Raw genomic sequence first — 18,839 nt, forward strand, 5'->3', positions numbered from 1 at the left:
TTACAAGCATATCTATCTATCTATCTATCTATCTATCTATCTATCTATCTATCTATCTATCTATCTATCTATCTATCTATCTATCTATCTATCTATCTATCTGTCTGTCTGTCTATCTGTGTGTGTATATATATATATACACTTTTTAAACCTACTCTATCTTTTTGATTACACAGAGGCTGTTCTGTTTTCTTTTATCTCCTTACCCATCCAATATTGCCTATAGCTGTTTCAACCAAAATCCATTCATTGTCTCCTAATTGTACAGAAGCCAGCTACCAGACTTTTAATAAAATCAGGCACATAACTCATTTAACCTCTTAGAATGTTTTAGAGTTGATTTCATAACCTTATTGACTTTTACAGCCCTTTGTGGCCTTTCAGCTTTCTGTTTATCTGGCATTATAGACCATTGTGAGCCTATACATAGATTGAGAACCTCTGTGGTACTTTATGTAAGTAACGTGTCTTAGAGGCGCTAACAAAGGTTTTGTTTCTGTGGAAATTGGAGGAGTTTAAATTATTCCTCCAGCAGAGGGCGGTCCGCACAAAGGTTTAATAGAAGCATCCACATTGAAAGAACACTACAAAACGAGCATCTGGTGGACACACAGACAAGCAGCACACACTACACAGAGCTACTAGTAAAAGTATTTATTTCAGTAATCCTGAGCTTTTCTCAGAATTATGTCAAATAAGCTGCATATATATATATATATATATATATATATATATATATATATATATATATATATATATATATATATATATATATGAGGACCTTTTCATTCAGATCTTTTTATTTCCCTTGACTTGTGTCAGGCTATAATCCCAAACAGGCAAGCCTCTTAGGCAAGATGATTTTCAATCTGCAGAACATGTGGTTTCCTCTGCTCAAACACACAGACTTGCAGCTCCCCAGGACATTTGGCAGCTCCAGGGAAACAGCTGTCAAACGTCACATTTCAGCTGACTCTTCCAGTGAGGAGTGTCCATCACAGTTTCTATAAATCCAATGACAAATCACTGTGTTCTTCACCCCTACTATAAAATCTTACATAGGTACTTTATCAAAAAGAACCCACATACTTGGTATAACTACATGAGATATGTTATCCTGCTTGTTCATTAAAAACAACAACAACAACAAAAAAAAAAAAAACCTTTTGTTGCACTATGTTTTCTTAGATCTGAGGTATCCTCTTGAGTTAGTCACTGCAGTCATGAATTGGTTGACGGTGTGTATGATAGGACAGTAAAGCGATGACTTTCAGGATAAAAACTTAAAATAAATGGGTTTAAACGAGCATCGATAATGCAGAAGAGAAAAATGAGAAACATGCCTTTAAAAACCGAACCAACAGAACCGAGCAGAGCGCTTTCGCTAGGACTAGAATGTCGGAAATATCGGGGTGGAGCACGGTTACAAGATTTCAAACAGTGAGGTGGACCCCTCAGAAACATAACAACAGCACCCACCGCCTGCCATTTCTGTGTTTTGTGGGAGCCGCTGTTGAACGAGACGGACGGGCTGAGGCTCCAATGACACAGCTCGGTTACGCGCGACGGCAAGCCGCGCACCAATACGCTTTCTTGGAAGGCGGATCTTTCTTCTTGCATTCTTGATAAAAACGGTTCAGTTAGCGAGTTGGACGAATCGAGGAGCTGCATAGAGACACGTCTTAAAGCTGTAACACAGAGAATTTGCCGCTTCGATATTACAGAAAGATTTATTCCAGAATTCATTAATCGGGTGCACTGATGAATCTCTCCAGGCTGCGTCTTTTTAATATACATATACAAGGATGCCGCTGATGGTGACTGCGCAGGGATGCCTCCGTTGAACATGGACAAACAGGGCGTCTGTTACAATGAAGAAGACTCCTTCCTTTTTGTTTTGAACGCGGGCCACCCACTGAATCTCTGCAACCCTTGGTATGGACAGCCTAAAGGTTCTTATCATCCGCCGCTTATATGAAGAACATTGCGCAGTGCAGTGGAAACTGTATATCCTGCTGTTGCTTTGGTGGTGAATATATTACCTAATCAGCTGGTGCTGAACTGGGTATAAATTCCCAGCACAGCCCGCACACACACACATACACGCACACACACAGCAGAGCGCGTTGGTGCATTGTAGATGTAAAGAGCTTTGTCCAGTGGTGAGAGCCACTCTCCGAAGGCATTGATGAGAGGCAAACAATATCATCAACCACTGAAGTTGACAGCGCCTTGGGAGAAGGATGCTGGCTTCGGGAGGAAGCTTAAAACCTACAGGAATCATACCAAGATAATAGCACAGCCTGGGATCGTGATGAAAGTACTCCGCAGGAAGAGGATTGTGTTATTTATGGCCTATTTCTTGCTACTGGTCCTCACCATGCTTAACTTGGCTAATTATAAATGGACTAAAGAGCCACAGCAGTGTAACCATCAGATGAGGAGCACCACTTATCAGAGCAGATCAGACATTCGCTTCCTTTACAGGCCCTCTCTGGCTAAAAAGAGACAGCTTATCTACGTTCTGACCACCTGGAGGTCAGGCTCTTCCTTTTTTGGGGAGCTTTTTAACCAAAATCCTGAAGTGTTCTTCTTATATGAGCCAATGTGGCACATCTGGCAGAAACTCTACCCTGGTGATGCCGTGTCATTACAAGGGGCAGCCAGAGACATGCTAAGCTCCCTGTACCGCTGTGATCTATCTGTTTTCCAACTTTACAACAGCCCTGGAGGCAAGAATTTTACCTCTTTAGGACTATTTGGGGCCACCCTGAATAAAGTGGTGTGCTCTTATCCCCTCTGCTCAGCCTACAGGAAAGAGATAGTGGGGATGGTGGATGATAGGGTGTGTAAAAAGTGTCCCCCTCAAAGCCTTAGACTGTTGGAGGACGAGTGCCTAAAATATAGCACCATAGTCATTAAAGGAGTCCGTATTTTGGATGTAAACGTCCTGGCCCCTCTCATGGAGGATCCATCCTTGGATTTAAAAGTGATACATTTGGTCAGAGACCCTCGGGCAGTTGCCAACTCCAGGATCAAATCCAGACACGGCCTGATAAGGGAGAATTTACAGGTGGTCCGCAGCAGGGACCCTAAACTTCGCCGGATACCCTTTGTGGATCCTGGTCATAAAGCCAACAAGAAGGATGGCTCTGATTATCACTCCATCGGAGCCATGGAAGTTATTTGTGACCGCACCTCCAGGACTTTGAGGACTGCCTTAAACCCACCAAGCTGGCTTAAGGGCAAGTACATGGTGGTGCGGTACGAGGATCTGGTTGAAAACCCAGTTAAGACCCTGAGAAACGTCTACCGTTTTGCCAACCTCACCACCAACCAAGATATTGAGTCGTTTGCACTGAATATGACCAGTGGCCCTAGCTCCTCCTCTAAGCCATTTATAGTCTCCTCCAGGAATGCCACACAAGCTGCTAGTGCATGGAGAACAGTGCTGAGCATTCAACAGATCAAACAAGTGGAAGACTACTGCCACCATTCCATGTCTGTTCTTGGGTACGAAAGGGTGAGAACAGCTGGGGAGGCCAAGGACCTGAGCAAGTCATTACTGACACGCTCCAAATTGTGAAAGCATCCTCACCACCAAAGACCTTTTAATTTAACGTTAATTTTGCATCCAGTGCCGTTTCTTCTTATCGTGGAATTAAAGCTTTACTTCCAGTGTTCAAGGAGCTCTAATGGCCACATTTTGGAATGTATCCCATTTTCCTCAGTCAAGCTGCAGTAGTATTTGAAGGGGCCACTTCTTTTATAACAAAACAATGGATGTTTGACAATGCAAGGCCTGTGAACAATGACTTGAATAGTGACGCTGCAACTTTGAAAAAAAAGCAACTGTATAATTCATGTATCTTATGATGACACTTAAAGTGGATGTTTTGGGATTATTTTTGAATGTTAAAAAAAGAATATGTTACTCTTTTAGTCTCCATACTGTCTGTAAAGGTGAAAATAGTGGATAAAAAAAAAGAAACTCATCAAAAATCTTTATTTTTAAGATCTGGTTGAAGTCAGAGACAATCAAGGAATTGGTTTGTTGATGTGCCATAGGTAGAGGTGTCTTCAGAACAGCAGTAGTGCTGTTTCTAGATTTAAGAAAAAAAAAGATGTTTATTTTCCTTTCTGTTTTATTTTTGTCACTAAGTCCTTGTGGGATGATATCATGCACTGTGGACATTGTCATAACTCTGGGGCTGGAAAGTCCCTATCTCAGTGTCGGTGTGAGCAGTCTGTCCTACCATTTAAAATGTTTACAATTGCTTGCTCTTATTAAAAAACACATCTGAGAATATTGCATTGAGTAAAGTTCACAGTGAACAAAGACAGTTTATGCATCATTTATGAGCCACATGTGTTTTTTAAAAAAAAAATCTGAATCAGGACAGTGGTTCTCAAAATGCATGAGGCGAGATTAATGTGACTGTTCAAATAACAGAAAACTCCTGGATTTAAACAAATCTGTTTTATTTTTTATATCCAGAATGTGTACCAAAACAAAGGGCCTTCATTCATACTTTTTGAGCTGTTTCACAAACATTTGCCACATGTGCACCTCTGAGCCCTACCTCACTATGTGAGAACCACTGTGCTTTCAGACATTTGTTTTCACTTGCAACATAACATAAAGGCTTGCTTTGGTGTTTGTCTAGTAAACATAATTTTTATTTACATTCAACATTACTCTGAATTGAGAGGATGTAACCTAAGTTTAAAGAAAGAGAGCCTTTATTTAGTTTTGGGGAGGGGCATTAGTTTTCTCATGGAATATACGTCAGCAGCCTGTCTAGCCAACTTTTGAGTGAAACACTTTGTTTCAGGGCCCTCTATTCCTAAAAAGACCCCCCCCCTTCTCCTCCTCCTCAAAAAAAAAGCAAAGTGTGCTCCTGCTCGGTCAGCTGTTAATCAAAAATGGCTACAAGCAGGGCAGCTGCTCGTCCTTTGTTTGATGCGAACTAAAAGTAGCCACCAGGCAGGCTTTATGCAAATATGTCTACTGATGTAAAGAGGGAAAAGCTGCAAATGAGTCATTTACAGTGTTTTCTGTGGGAAAGAAAAACTTCACTGTGTGTGGAATTTGTAAATGCACAAGCAGAAAACCCTACAAAGAAAAAAAAACAAAAAAAAAAAAACACCTAAAAGTACTGTATGCTTGCCTGGTTTGCTTACTGACAGTCACTTGTCTTACAAATGATTACTACCTGTAGATCAGTGTAGATGTCTGCCCACGAGAAGAAAACTAAATAACCACTATGTGAGCATTATTTATGATTAAAAACTCTACAGGGTACAGCTTTGTGACAACACAACTTCAAACAAATTCAGCTTCCCAAACTTCAAATGGGAAGTACTAAACTAAAAATGTCTGTCACACTTTAAAAAGATACAGTTGAGGTAATTTGAGTTGTGATTTTCTGAGGTTTTCCAGATTTAATCTTAGACCTGCAAACTGCATTTGATTACTGGTGCCTAAGTTTCAAATTTGCATTTGAATGCCTTTTCTCAATAACGGGGTTAAACCGAGAAGCTGTACAAACTTTTGTTGTGCAGTAAATGGAAAGAAAATCATGATGCTCGGCAGGACAATAAAATGCCATGAATTGCAGAAGCCGAAAAATCACATATGAATTAGTAGAAATGCAACTTTTTGGGTCAAACAGTCCCTTTTAAGGATCTTCACTCAAGACTTAAGATGAAAGCCTTCTGCAATCTGTTTGTCTCTTTGCTCAGAACAAAACTGTATTCATGACATCACTGCAAACGAGGCAGAATACATATATATTTGCTGCAGCAGAGAACTAAAACAGCCTCTTTCCATTAATGCACCCATGCATGAAAAAAACTCTCATTTCAAGGACAGTGGCTTTGTTAAGGCAAAAAAAAAAGTCTGCATATTCACAAATACTAACCTTTACAGATTGTGTTGTGTGGTACACAGCACCCTGCCTCACTCAAGAGAAAAAGGGGCCCTGAGATTTTTAAATGATGCATTCAGAAAGCAGCAAAGTGCAATCTATAATTAAAGAAGTCAAAGGAAAACTTACATGCTAATAGTCTCTTTTCCAAATGCTGGAAATATATTTTAGCATTTGGAAGCAGTCTGGTGCACCACAGAATGATAAGCAAGACGTAAAGGGAGAAGGGGGGTAATAAATTCAGTGGAATACATTTGAATCAGTTAAAAGGACTATAGCAGAAAAAACAGAGCAATAAAAGTTTAATAAGAGGCTGGGGAGAAGTGAAGCAAAGCTGGCACAAAAATACCATTTCAGCTGATTAAGGGAAATACTGTAGCATTCAACCATTGTGTATGTTGATGAGCAAGCCCCTTTAAAGCATGAAACCGACACATTATGTAATCAAGTAGCATAAAGCTGCTCTGCATGTTATTAATGTGTGACTTAACATTTTGGATTTTTACTGGTCATGCTGCATTTTAATTTGGCCGTTAGATAAAAAGTACTCTTAACATCTCAATTTCAGCTATGAAAATACAGGAAACTGGAGCAAAGCGAGCCAAGAGTATCATCAGCAGAGCAGCAGGAAGAGCACTAGCCTCAGTAATTTATTTTTTCCTCCTAGTATGAGTGCTTCTTAGCATGCGTGTCAGCACATGGGGGCTGTGTGACCTTTTGGGATCCACAGCAACTCTAGCTCCCGCTCGATTGCTTTCAGATGCCCTGACCAGTGACCCCATTCTCTGTGGGAGGTGGGGCCTTAGCATCATCGGCAGTGGGGGATGATCACACAGGGATAGAAGAGTTCCCAGGAAAATTCAAGCCTCTATGACTTCAGCTGGACCAATGCCAAGGCAGAAGTCTCCCTCCAGCAGGTCCTCCCAGTACTCTGATGTGGAGTCGCCTTTGTTGATGCAAGCTCTTTTTTCACCAAACTGAAGTTGGAATCATCTGGTCCTGTCTGCTGTGTAGTTATCTTAAGTAATAAGGAAAGAGTTTTTGAGGAGGGGCGACTGCAAAAGAACTGAGTGGTAGAAGGTTAGATGAAGCTAAAAATAATTTACTCATAATGGTAAAAAAAATGGGCCATTTTCTTCTTTCAGGAAATCAGGTCAGTCAAGCACTTGATTGGAACCAGAGCCCCTGGTTTATAGATGTGTTGAAGAATTAGAGTAGGAGTAAAAAGAAACCATATGTTAATGGTTAATGGTCAAAGAATCAAATCAACAGACTCTGGGCTGCTTGATTATAAAAAATTACACCATATTATACACCCTCAAATATCTCTAATTAGGCCAGATTTCATACAGTAGGCTGATGATAATCCTTTATAATGACATGTTGGTTTTCAGCTGTAAGAGTTCTGACAGTTCTAATTAATAACGTTTCTCCAAGATCCCACTTATAATTCATTGTAACTACACAAAACCATGCTTCACCAGTGTCATCCTCTCTGGACAAAAGCAACCTTTGTACTTCATAATGTAGAGCTTCGAGATGGCACACAAATGTACAATCCCCTGGCGTAAGCATAAAAAAAAAGAAGGAAACCGTCTAATTTGGTTCTTTTGTTAATAATATGCAGTAGAGCTTGGAATTACAGAGACTACTCTGTCTGCTAATAATATTTATTTATAAATGATTTAGAGAAGGAATAGCAAGAAAAAAGAGGATGGGACATGAGGAGGTTGCACAGGGAGTTATAATGACTTTCTTGTGAGGTGCAGGGTGAGCTGTCTTCAAGCAGTGTCCTCCTGCTCCATGCTGGAATAATACTGGATAGGTTTGTAATTATGACTGCTGGAGGTGCTTGCTGATCCAAATAAGTGTCATATTATGCATGTGTGTGTGTGTGTGTGAAAAGATGCTGAGTAGTTCTGTGGGGGGTAGAAGCTAAACTGCTGTTTCAGCCACCTTCGCAGCAAGCATCACTCTCTCCCAACACATCCCACATGCTTCCTTTTCCTGACCTTTTATCACTGGTGGAGAACATTCACTCAATTATCATTTTTAGTACAATTTTGACATATCTGAAAGCACAAAATTTCATGCCACTATATACAGTATACCAGTAGAAAAAAAAACTCAAAATAGAAAATAAGATATATAAAATAGTTTTATAAATGATGTCTATGTAACGATGCACAGACACAGATGTATGGCTGCTATTTTTTTTCTTGGTGTGCTGATTGTTTCTCTGTTAGAAAGTATATTCCTGTTCATAAAACACAGTAAAACTGAATGAAAATTGGTTGGACAGTGCTGTGTAGTCAACTAATATAATATAATATAATATAATATAATATAATATAATATAATATAATATAATATGATATAATATAATATAATATAATATAATATAATATAATATAATATAATATAATATAATATAATAACAATTATATTATAACAATTTAAAATATTTTATTTACCACTTTATTATTATTATTATTATTATTTAAAAAATGCGCTGTCTAACAAAGGCATAACAAAATATGTTGTTCACTATGAAGTATCTAACAGCCTAGAATAGACGGGAAATGGAGAAACAATTAGTCTAACTGTTGAAAGCTTTCTTTCCTGAGTTTCTGAAATGTTGTTGCCACTCCAATTTGATCAGAAGAAAAACAGTCAGCAACAGTCCCACATCACTACCTGATGTTACTTTTCTTTTTTATTTACCGCAACCAGTCAGGTGTCGTCCTGCCTGCCAAACTGAACCTGTTTTAAATTCTTATTCGACCCTTTACTGTACATTTCAAAACAATGACAACTTGCTACAGAGCTGTGCAACATTTCCAGAGCAGGAAGGAAGAAGAAACTAAAACAGGAGGCTAGACAATGAGACTATTAAAAAAAAAAAAAAACAAAAGCTTTGTTAGAAATAATAATAAAATAAATACAAGCACTTTCATTAACTAACAAGCTGAGCTATATATCATCACAAGGTAGATGACACATTGTGAGGTAAGTTGTTTGACTTATGTAAAGTAAAATCTTTAGGAAAGCAAGGAAGCAGATATAAAAACTTTGCTTCATTCTAGTATGTGGCTAACATTTATGCTGATAACCTGTAGGACAATGGGACCAAAGAACTGTGTTGTGGATGAGATGTCAAACCTGGATGAGATCATTGACCATCTGAAATCCACCACTTGCTGTCTTGATACCCTGCCAACCAGGGTTTTGAAGAATGTTTCAGGATGCATGGCCTTAGACATCTTACAGATTGTAAACATGTCTCTGCTGTCAGGTGTCTTCCCTCAGACCCTAAAAACAGCTGTCATCAAGCCACTACTGAAAAAGAAAAACCTAGACTTATCCCTTATGAGCAGTTACAAACTGATATCAAACCTCCCCTTTCTTAGTAGGATTATAGAAAAAGCTGTCTTTCAACAACTACACAACTTCCTGACACTAAATAACTGTTTTGATGTCTACCAGTCAGGTTTTCGGCCACACCACAACACTGAGACTGCTCTAGTTAAGGTCTTTAATCACATCTACTTAAGCACAGAAAGCGGAAACATTTCAGTCCTCAGTCAGCACTCAGCTTCAAACAGCTCAAGTTCAAAACTAACAACCAAGCCAGAAATCTGGGAGTAGTCATAGGCTGCGTTTCCATTACAGTATTTCGAAATATAAAAGCAATATTTATAACATTTCGATAAAATGCAATTGCGATTTGCAGGTGTTTCCATTGAATGGCGTTTAGCACATTAGCCATTATTCTTGTAAAATCTCATCCCGCAAGACTCCAATTTGAGGGGGATAGAGATTTCTAAATCTCTGTAAAACCCTTGCATTTCGCTGTTGTTTGCTATCAAAGATGACGATTATATTTTTTTCTTTAAGTCTTTGTAAAAAGATTTCCATCTTCCGTCTACTCAGACTGCGCCATCTCTATTTGAAATGAACTGGTCACATGACCCGCTACGTCACATCCGGTGAAGTGTAAAAAAAGTGTTTCCATTACACTTTTGCTATATACTTCTATATCGACACGTCTGCAAAACCACCTCATAGAGTAAAAACTTTTTTGTGATATTTGAGAGTTTTTTCGAAATGTAGGTTTCCATTACCGTTTTTTTTTTTTGTTGCCATATTTAGCTTTTGCGCCATTCTAGGGGTAATGGAAACGCACCTATAGACTCAGACCTGAATTTTAGCAGTTAAATTAAGACAGTTGTGAAGTCAATCTATTATCACTTAAAGAACATATCAAAAATTAAAGGACTGATGCCTCAGCAGGATTTAGAAAAACTGGTCCATGCATTTATCTTTATTAGACTGGACTACTGTAATTCTGTCCTCACAGGTCTCCCTAAAAAGTCCATCAAACTGCTGCAGTTTGTCCAGAACGTTGCTGCTTGAGTCCTCACTAAGACCAAGGAAGTGGATCATATAACTCCAGTCCTCAGATCTTTACACTGGCTTCCTGTCTGTCAAAGAACTGACTTCAACTGACTGTTAGTTTACAAAGACCTGCATGGTTTAGGACTGATATACATTCAGGATCTTCCGGTTCATTGTGAATCAACCCGATCCTTCAGGTCATCAGGGTCAGGTTTACTTTCTGTTTCCAGAGTCAGAACTAAACATGGAGAAGCAGCGTTCACCTTTTATGCTCCTTACATGTGGAACAAACTTCCAGAAAACTGCAGGTCTGCTGAAATTCTTATATCGTTTTATATCAGGGTAAAAAAACTTTTCTGTTTGCTGGCTTTAATCAAAACTACTGTTAATTCATCACACTGGAACCTGATTTCTTGCATTAGATCTATTTTGTTTTAGGTTGTTGTCTTTCTGTTTTTATTTTTAATGTGCTATAAAACAAACTTGCCTTGCCACTACCCTCTAACTTTTAAATGCTGGTAAATGCGGGTAAGCCACAATACACCCCTGTACTACATCAACATCACATTTCGTACACATGGGTGGCCTTCAGGATACCACATTCAAAAATAACACCTGTTGCCAGCCTCCAACATTACAGCGTGCAGACCACTTCAGCAACAAACATGAAACAGGCTTTGAAGTCAGTCAAAATGAGTGCTTAGGAGTAAAATGTTTGTTTTAATGAGCCATGCAGACAGGGAAATTTTAGGGAAAACAGCAGTATGGCTTTAGGATGGGACAACTGCAAGCCAAATATGAGTTAAACTACCTGGCAGCATGGCTTCTGCGGTCCACTTCAAAGCATCTTTTATAGCGTGTGTGTTTCCCACGATCAATAGGAAACACTGCTCAGGACTGAGCCTCTCATACAATTTACAACTTCACTCATCCTCTCAACTTTTTTTTGTTTTGTTTTTCTTTAACAGGAAAATTAAATAACATGAAAACTATACACACAACAAACTATACACACAAGCTATACATACACATCCTCTTAAAAACTTGCAAATTAACCCACTGTGTAGGCTTTTAACTACAGCCACAGGGTATGGATACAATTCGTGTGGTTACTATGGTTACACATATTTCAACGTGTTGAAACAAAAGGAAACATGGTGAATGTTGGCAGTGCTCCTGCTTCTACATATTTAACTCTTCAACAATCTTAGCAGACACAGAGGAGACTCAGGGTGACAACATGTGAAGTTATTTTAACAAGAATAGAAGTTTTCACTTTTTTTTTTTTAATCCAATTTAAACAAATGTTCAATATGTCAATTTAACAGAGTGTTAAATGTGTGACCGTTTTGAAAACAAAGGTTCTTTAGCAGTAACTGAAACAACTTGTTCTGGGAGAAGTAAAAGAGGCTGTGGAGCAATAATAAACAATGTTATGTGAAAGGTAGGCAACAGGAAGGGCATACGTCATAATTAGATCAGTTATGTCTCAGTGAATTTATCCAAACTGTCCTTTTCTGCTATCTGCAACCCTGGAGATGACTTCAAACAGAACTTGATTATTATTATTTTTTCACAAATAATAATAATAAAAAAGAATAAGTAAATCTAAATTGTAATAAGTCTACAGTAAATGTGTTAGCTGGAAATGCAACACAAGTGTGGCATTTCTTCAAAAATTGGCAGTCTAGTGTATCTATTTCACACCCCTGTGTGAAAAATGTTAGTGGCAACAATATCATCTTGTAAGGAGGCATTTCTGTAGCAGGGACATGGAGACATGTAAGTACTAAAAGGAACAATGTGGAGGCACATACTTGTTTCATATTGCTGAATATACAGGCAAAAAAAAAAAATAAAAGAGGCATAAACACACAAGACCAGAAATGGATGTTAAATAAAGGCAAGGATGCAAAAAATGTTTAGAAAGAGATGGAAACTGTTCTGACACAAAAGGGTAGAAAACACATGTAAATCAGTGTAAAACAATACAGACTCAGATCAAAATAAATACAGGTTGAACAGAAAGAGATGCAAGTGGATTAAAGGGAGATGAAAAATTAACAGAAAAACTGGTAAAGATAAAAAAGAGATGCAGACAGATACTGAAACTCTGCACAGTAAAAGCAAACATGCTATTATGGACCACAAAGATATGTAAAACAACCTGAAAGTGATAGAAGCCAATGAGATCTAAATTCACAAGCTAAATCTATCAGAGATAAGATCTGAAATTGGATTGCAAACAAATGCAAAATAACCATAAAGAATGTAAACCAAAAACACTGTGGAGAAAAAAAAATACAAATAAATTCAAAATAATCACAAAGACAGAAAAATTATGAACAGGACATTTAAAGTGACTAAAAGAAAAGCAAAATACAACAGATGCAGAGCAACAGAAAAAAAAAACCCAGCAACGATGATTTAAAAAGCAACCTCATAAAAATATTTAGTATCTTATCCAGTAAACCCAGTAATCCTGTAAATCTTATTGTGTTTCTACATCAGAAACATTTGCAGTCTTTGACAGGCTGTGCAGGAACCTGCTATCTGTCCATGAAAATGGTTTAAATGTCTTTTTTAACTGAACTGTAAATACTAAAATGAGCACATTCATGCATTAAATAAATAGTCTGATTATACTGTATGTGTTCATCCAACAGCCTGCATCAGACGGCTTTGCAGAAGAGTCCATACAGTAAAATGATGTGCTCCTTAATAAATAGCAGTCCAAGTCACGAGGCTAGGAAGTGGTGAAATTAAGTTAGCTTACAGTTAATGCAGTCCTCGTGAAATTCCACTATGCCTGCCACATCTGTTTTTTTACCAACTGATCTGACTAAATTACCTCCTTCCAGAAATGCACTTCACTCGTAAGTCAACAGTAATATCAATAGCAATAATTTTAGCGTTTTTGGAAATACATTCCCCCATTTATAGTGACAACTGAAGGTTTTTCAGACTCTTGAGTGTTCCACAATTTGTTTAATTTTTAACTAATGTTTAAAGGAGTCTACACAGAATTATTTAGTAACATCTCTTCTGAGATGCTCTACTGGTCCAATAAAAGCAACTCCTTTTTCTTGTTTTTGTCTGGCACTGTAGTTTGTGTCTTTGTTGTTTTGAAATGTAACCAAAGTTTGGAAGATTTTTATACTCTGCATTCTTCTGCGTTGATCATACCTTCTCTCTGAACTAGTCTGTTGGTCCTCTTCTGCAGGAAAACATCCTCCCAGCAAGAGGCTGCATCACTGTGTTTGACTCGAGGGATAGTATTAATCAGGTGATACCCAGATACACATGCTGTTGGGGAATTGCAGAAAGAAGATCAATCTCTGCTTTGTAGTTGTTGCTGAAGAATTGGCATTGGCTTCTTACTCTGTGAGAGACATTTGAGAGCCTTATGGAAAATTCACAGCAGGCTGTCATGTATTTTTAAATGAAAAATGGCTTCTGTCTGGTCAGTTTACCACAAACCGCCACAAAGGCCTTCTTGCATCCTTTTCCGAATCTTTGATTTGATAAAATCGTGTATCACAGGCATGTGTTAGTTTAATTGCATTGAGTGAATTTAATTTGGCACAGTGTCTCCAATCAAGTTGTAAAAGCATCTCAAGGACCACTGATAGATGGAGTATGCACCAAAGTATCAGAAGGGTATGTTGCCAAGAGCTGGAATGAAATATCACAACAACTATAATGTGCATATAATTATACTGTAGCTAGCAGCTACAGTACTTAGCTTAGCTTAGCATAAGGACTGTACACTGATAGACTTGGTCAGTCAAGGTAGCAGGGTTGTTGTTTAGACATACTGGTTGATGTAAAGATAAAGCAAGTAAAACTTCAGAAATGTTGGCTTATGGATGTGAGATATATGCAGAACTTGTCTTAATCGCCCGTTTCTCTTCATCAGTGCTAATTTCTTATTTATTTATTGTTGTTTAGCTGCTTGAAATGGACAGTGGAATTTTAATGGAATTCTGAATACATGAGAAAAATAAAAAAATAAAAAAGTGAGCAAGAATTGTAAATGCTTGTTTGTGCAGAAACTGTTTTAAGGCACTCAAAACTTTGAAAAATTTGAAAATTTTTTTTAAATATGCAGGTTAAAGCATATTTCATTTTAAGAAAACCAATGTGTGTGCATGCTGTTCTGAGAAAACTACATAAAAGTGAGCAGACACACAGGTTATATGGGATATGAGTGCTAGCAGACCCCCACTCCTGTAGCACTTCATTGCGTTCTTGTTTATTCCACCACCCTGATACATAGGGTCTTTCTTCACAGTCCCTGTCATCAAGTACTATTTTCTCTTGAGGTCACCATATACTACCACTCTACAGTGCAGTGCATTAACCATTGTGAGTGCAAGCAGATGTGGGAGTGCTTTTGAGAAAGAAAGCAGTGAAAGGATAGTTGTAGACCAGACGGTGCCACAGGCTCTACGCTGTGTCTGGCTTCTCTGCAGCAACCTGTAGATCATTAGAAAACCAATGTTCGGACACACAAAAACCCCCCAATGGTGGATACATACACCGCCTGATGGAAATGCTGAAAACCAGCACCCCTGGATGGCCTGCTGGGCCATATCCAATGACCTCTGCTTGTACAAGTGGGACCTCAGGCTTTTAGCTCATATAGGAAAATCCTATTCGCCAAAACTCCCCAGAGATACATTCCCGCTACAGTAAGACCACGCCTCTTTGTGTATCCGTGTGGACTTACAGCCAGGGCAAGGTTACATTCAACAATTTACATAACAAAGAGCTTAGCCTCAGTCCTCCAGTGGGATCCATCCTCAGCCTTGCCAGCCACATTGTCTACTGCCTCTCAATGCTAACAAAATGCCCCAGACTCTTTCTTGTTCATAGCATGCAGACAACAATCCGATCGAAGAAGAAGATGAAAGAGATGGGATGGAGAGATGCTGGGAAGCAGTCTTTGCAGGGTGGGAGGGTGGAGTAGGGTGGAGGTACCTGCACAACAAGAAAGAAAGACAATTTAGCTGCAATGGCAAGGATGTGGTAAAGAATGTCCCTTAGCAAGAAGCCAAACTGTGTTTCCTACTCTTTCATTCTTCTTCACATTAATGTCAGGGTGTGAAAAGTAAATATTTAAAAATAGAAACACATTTTGTGCAGAGTCACAGTGGCAGGATAGACTGTAAATCCTTGCAAACTACATTGGGTTAATACATACCTGTAAATGCCTGTGATGTGCAAATAAAAAGAAAAGGTATGAAAGCAAAGACACGCAGATACAGGATGTGTAAGTAGTACATACACTTCTGCGGTAGTAACTTGTAACCATTGTGAAGTTTCACTGTCTCTGAAAGTTGACATTACCCATCATAGGAACTATTTATAGCAACACTGTTGGGCCAGATCTGTTTAAGAAACCCGAAAGACAACTGCAGTAGGAGTCATGAACAGGCTGCATATTTTGTTTTTAATAGTGTTAAGGCACGCTACAATACTCTGAAGAGCCCCACCCCTCGTTTTTTATGTTTTATTTCCCAGCAGCCAGACTTTCATGTAATGTTAAGGTAATGTTAAGCAATAATTCTTGAGGCTTTATGAAGATAACAGACAAAACATTTATTGTCATGTCTTTAGGGTCATCTAATCATTTTGGAAATAAGACTTTTAAGGTTTAAGTGTATCCTTGAAGCTGGACAAAAGAAAAAGTGTCGGATGTATGGGCATGCATCCGCCCATTATCTTGATCTATATGCTGTTCACTGAAGCCTCATCAGAAGAATTCTCCATGAAAATGTGACTGTCAAGTCACTCTTAAGGAAGAGAGACACGGAGAAAAGCTGAGGTATGCCATATTACATAAGATCTGGCCTAAAAATCAGTGGTAATAGGTCTTATGGAGGGACAAATCCTCCCCACAGCCTAGACTTGAAATGGTGTGGGATCATCTTGGCAGAGGACAGACCATTAAGAAGCTAACATCATAAAAAAGCTTTGAAATGTTCTTCAAGAAACCTAAAGAAATATTCCTGAAGACTACTTAAAGAAATGACAAGAAAGCTTGTCTAAGAGGGTTCAGGCTGTGTTAAAGAATAAAATCTGTTTTTGCTTTATATACTATATTTATGCTTGCAGATGTACCCCCCCAAAAAACTAACTAACTAAATAAATAAATAAATAACTGCAACATTTTCCAGTTTTCCTGCCAAAATATAAAAAAATGAGGAGTGGATCAAGACAACATTAATACCATTGAGTTATCTTTTTGTAAACATGTCATTATTTTACTTTTCTCTCAGTGCAGCACCTAAATCAATTAATGAAAAAACTCAGTAGGAAGATTATTAGGAACATCTGATTGCAATCATGTTAAAGATCAAGTTCATGAATATGCAGCAGCACTTGATCTATAGACTCTAAAGGAGCCTGTGTGGCAATATGAAGCAATAACAGTGTACAGTGCCATCAGCAAAGCACATGCAGTGAGAGAAAAGCGGCTTTGTTGAAAACTCTTAACAATAAAGTGAAACAGACAGATGTTAAGCAGCATTTCTTAAACCACAAAATTTTTTAAGCTCATATGCAAAAGGAGATTTTATTATATGTGTGATAACTCCACTCTATTGCTTTCAGCAGGTATTTGCTTAATGTGTTCATTCCTCTATTTGGAAGCTGATCAATATTTTGCAAAGCTGCTAGAACTGTAGCACCAGTTAAGACTTTAGATTAAAGTATATTTAAATACCAAAATGACAAAAAAAAAAAAATACAATGGATAAAAATAGATTTCATCAAGTTTAGCTCAAAAGAAAGATCCTCATCTGCATCCTTCCACAGTCTGTGGTAAATGAAAACAGTGCAGTTAAACATTGACTTATTAAAATAAAACATTAAAAAGACAGACACAAATCCCAAGAGTTTACTCTCCAAAACATGTGACAATATCAGTTTGAGTGGTCTGTCGTGTAACTTGGCAAGGAAGGGGTGAAAGTGGGATAATAACATGACTCAGTTTGAACGTGACATTTCAAACACTTTCATCAAAATCAGCTTTGTCTTCCATATCACACAAAGAAAATGTCATCTAGGTAAACCTTTGATAAATGACAAAACGGTGCTGCAATTATGCTTGATATTCTACATGACTAGCGTTATTATCCTGTCAAGGTGTGGACCCCGTTTTGATGCATGAAGGCTGCAAAATGAGGAGACTGCCTGCTTGCTGTGGCTAAAGTGAAGTGACTCAGCAGCAGACCCTGACAGACAGATGAGCCTCTTCTTTGAAAAATAAGGGAGTTTTATTAACTAAGAGAACCTTAACACTTATTAACCATATATGTAATAGACTTTCTCCATGTGAAGATTTCTGATGGTTTAATATAACTTGTAATCATTTACAGCTGCACAAAACATTGGAGCACTACAGTCATTTGACTGTGGGCGTGAAACATCTCGGAAAGGGAGTAAGATGGCTGTTGATGCTTCTTCCGACAGGTCAGCAGTTAACTCTAATAGCCTAGCACTGCTGCTCAGGACACCTAGAGATAGTTCTGCTAAGAGTGCTGTGTGTGTGTCTGTGAACCCTTTGAATGTGCTGACACATAAGGCTTTTACCAAGAGCCTCTGCAATAACACAACAGTGGAGATTCTCTTCAGAGCAATACAGTGGTGCAGATACTTAAGGCTAAACAGATTTCTGTCTTGGCAGCCTTCCCTCCCCGATCCATCTCTCTGTCATTGTTTGTCTGCTTCAGTATCTCCCCCTCAGATCATTGCTCGTCCTGTTTTTGCCTTTTAAATTTCAGTTTTGTCTCTACATGCAGCACAATTAAAGATTGTGTGCTGGGTCTCTATGCTATGCAGATCCAGCTTATAAATGAATTTGATTTTAGTAATCCTGACTGTGGCATATCCCAACAAAGCATCTAACACCAATTACTGTCTTTGATTTCAATGAACTGTCCCTGTCTAATCATTTAATCAGTCCACCACTTTTCCTTAGTTAGTCTATCTTCCTTTTTTTCTTCTATCTTCTCAAGATCCAGTTCACTGATCAGACTTCTTTCTGGATTTTTTACCCACAACGTAGATCGACATGTTTGCTTAGCAGAGCATTTAAGGAGCTGACCTTGTGTTGAAATTTCAAGGGAATTTTTGGCTATCAGGTTAGATCAATCCTTTGTATGCGCAGGTGTTCTGGGGCTGATTGTTATGACATGGCTGAAACTATGGAATGGAGAAGTCTTCTCCAAGTACAAGCATCTACTTTTTCTTTAAGTAATGGGATGCATTCAGTGTCAAAAGGTTCTGCCATGTAGCTAATCTGATAGAAATAGGAGACTGGAGATAAGGAGTGAAAGAAAGGCCAAGGAAAGGAAGTTGAGGTGAGAGCAAAGTGTAGAAAGATTGATGAGAGGAAGCAAAATAACTTCCAGTTTCTTGGACATGATGGAGGATAATCTGTGCTGACTTGACAGTGACAGAAAGAGTTGGTGCTGTGCTAGTGAATGTGTGAGTGAAAGATTG

The 18,839-nt window shown here is 38.4% G+C and overlaps 1 protein-coding gene across 1 annotated transcript; it reads left to right on the top strand.

Moving 5' to 3' along the window:
* The first annotated feature begins 1,179 nt into the window (after positions 1–1,179).
* chst2b (carbohydrate (N-acetylglucosamine-6-O) sulfotransferase 2b) lies at positions 1,180–4,656 on the top strand. Its single transcript, XM_041968330.1, has one exon. It carries the CDS (start codon positions 2,189–2,191, stop codon positions 3,584–3,586), a length of 1,398 nt encoding a protein of 465 aa, XP_041824264.1. The 5' UTR covers positions 1,180–2,188; the 3' UTR covers positions 3,587–4,656.
* Positions 4,657–18,839: the final 14,183 nt, after the last annotated feature.

The sequence above is a fragment of the Melanotaenia boesemani genome, chromosome 18 (genome assembly GCF_017639745.1).
Source record: "Melanotaenia boesemani isolate fMelBoe1 chromosome 18, fMelBoe1.pri, whole genome shotgun sequence".
NCBI classification, from domain to species: Eukaryota; Metazoa; Chordata; class Actinopteri; order Atheriniformes; family Melanotaeniidae; genus Melanotaenia; species Melanotaenia boesemani.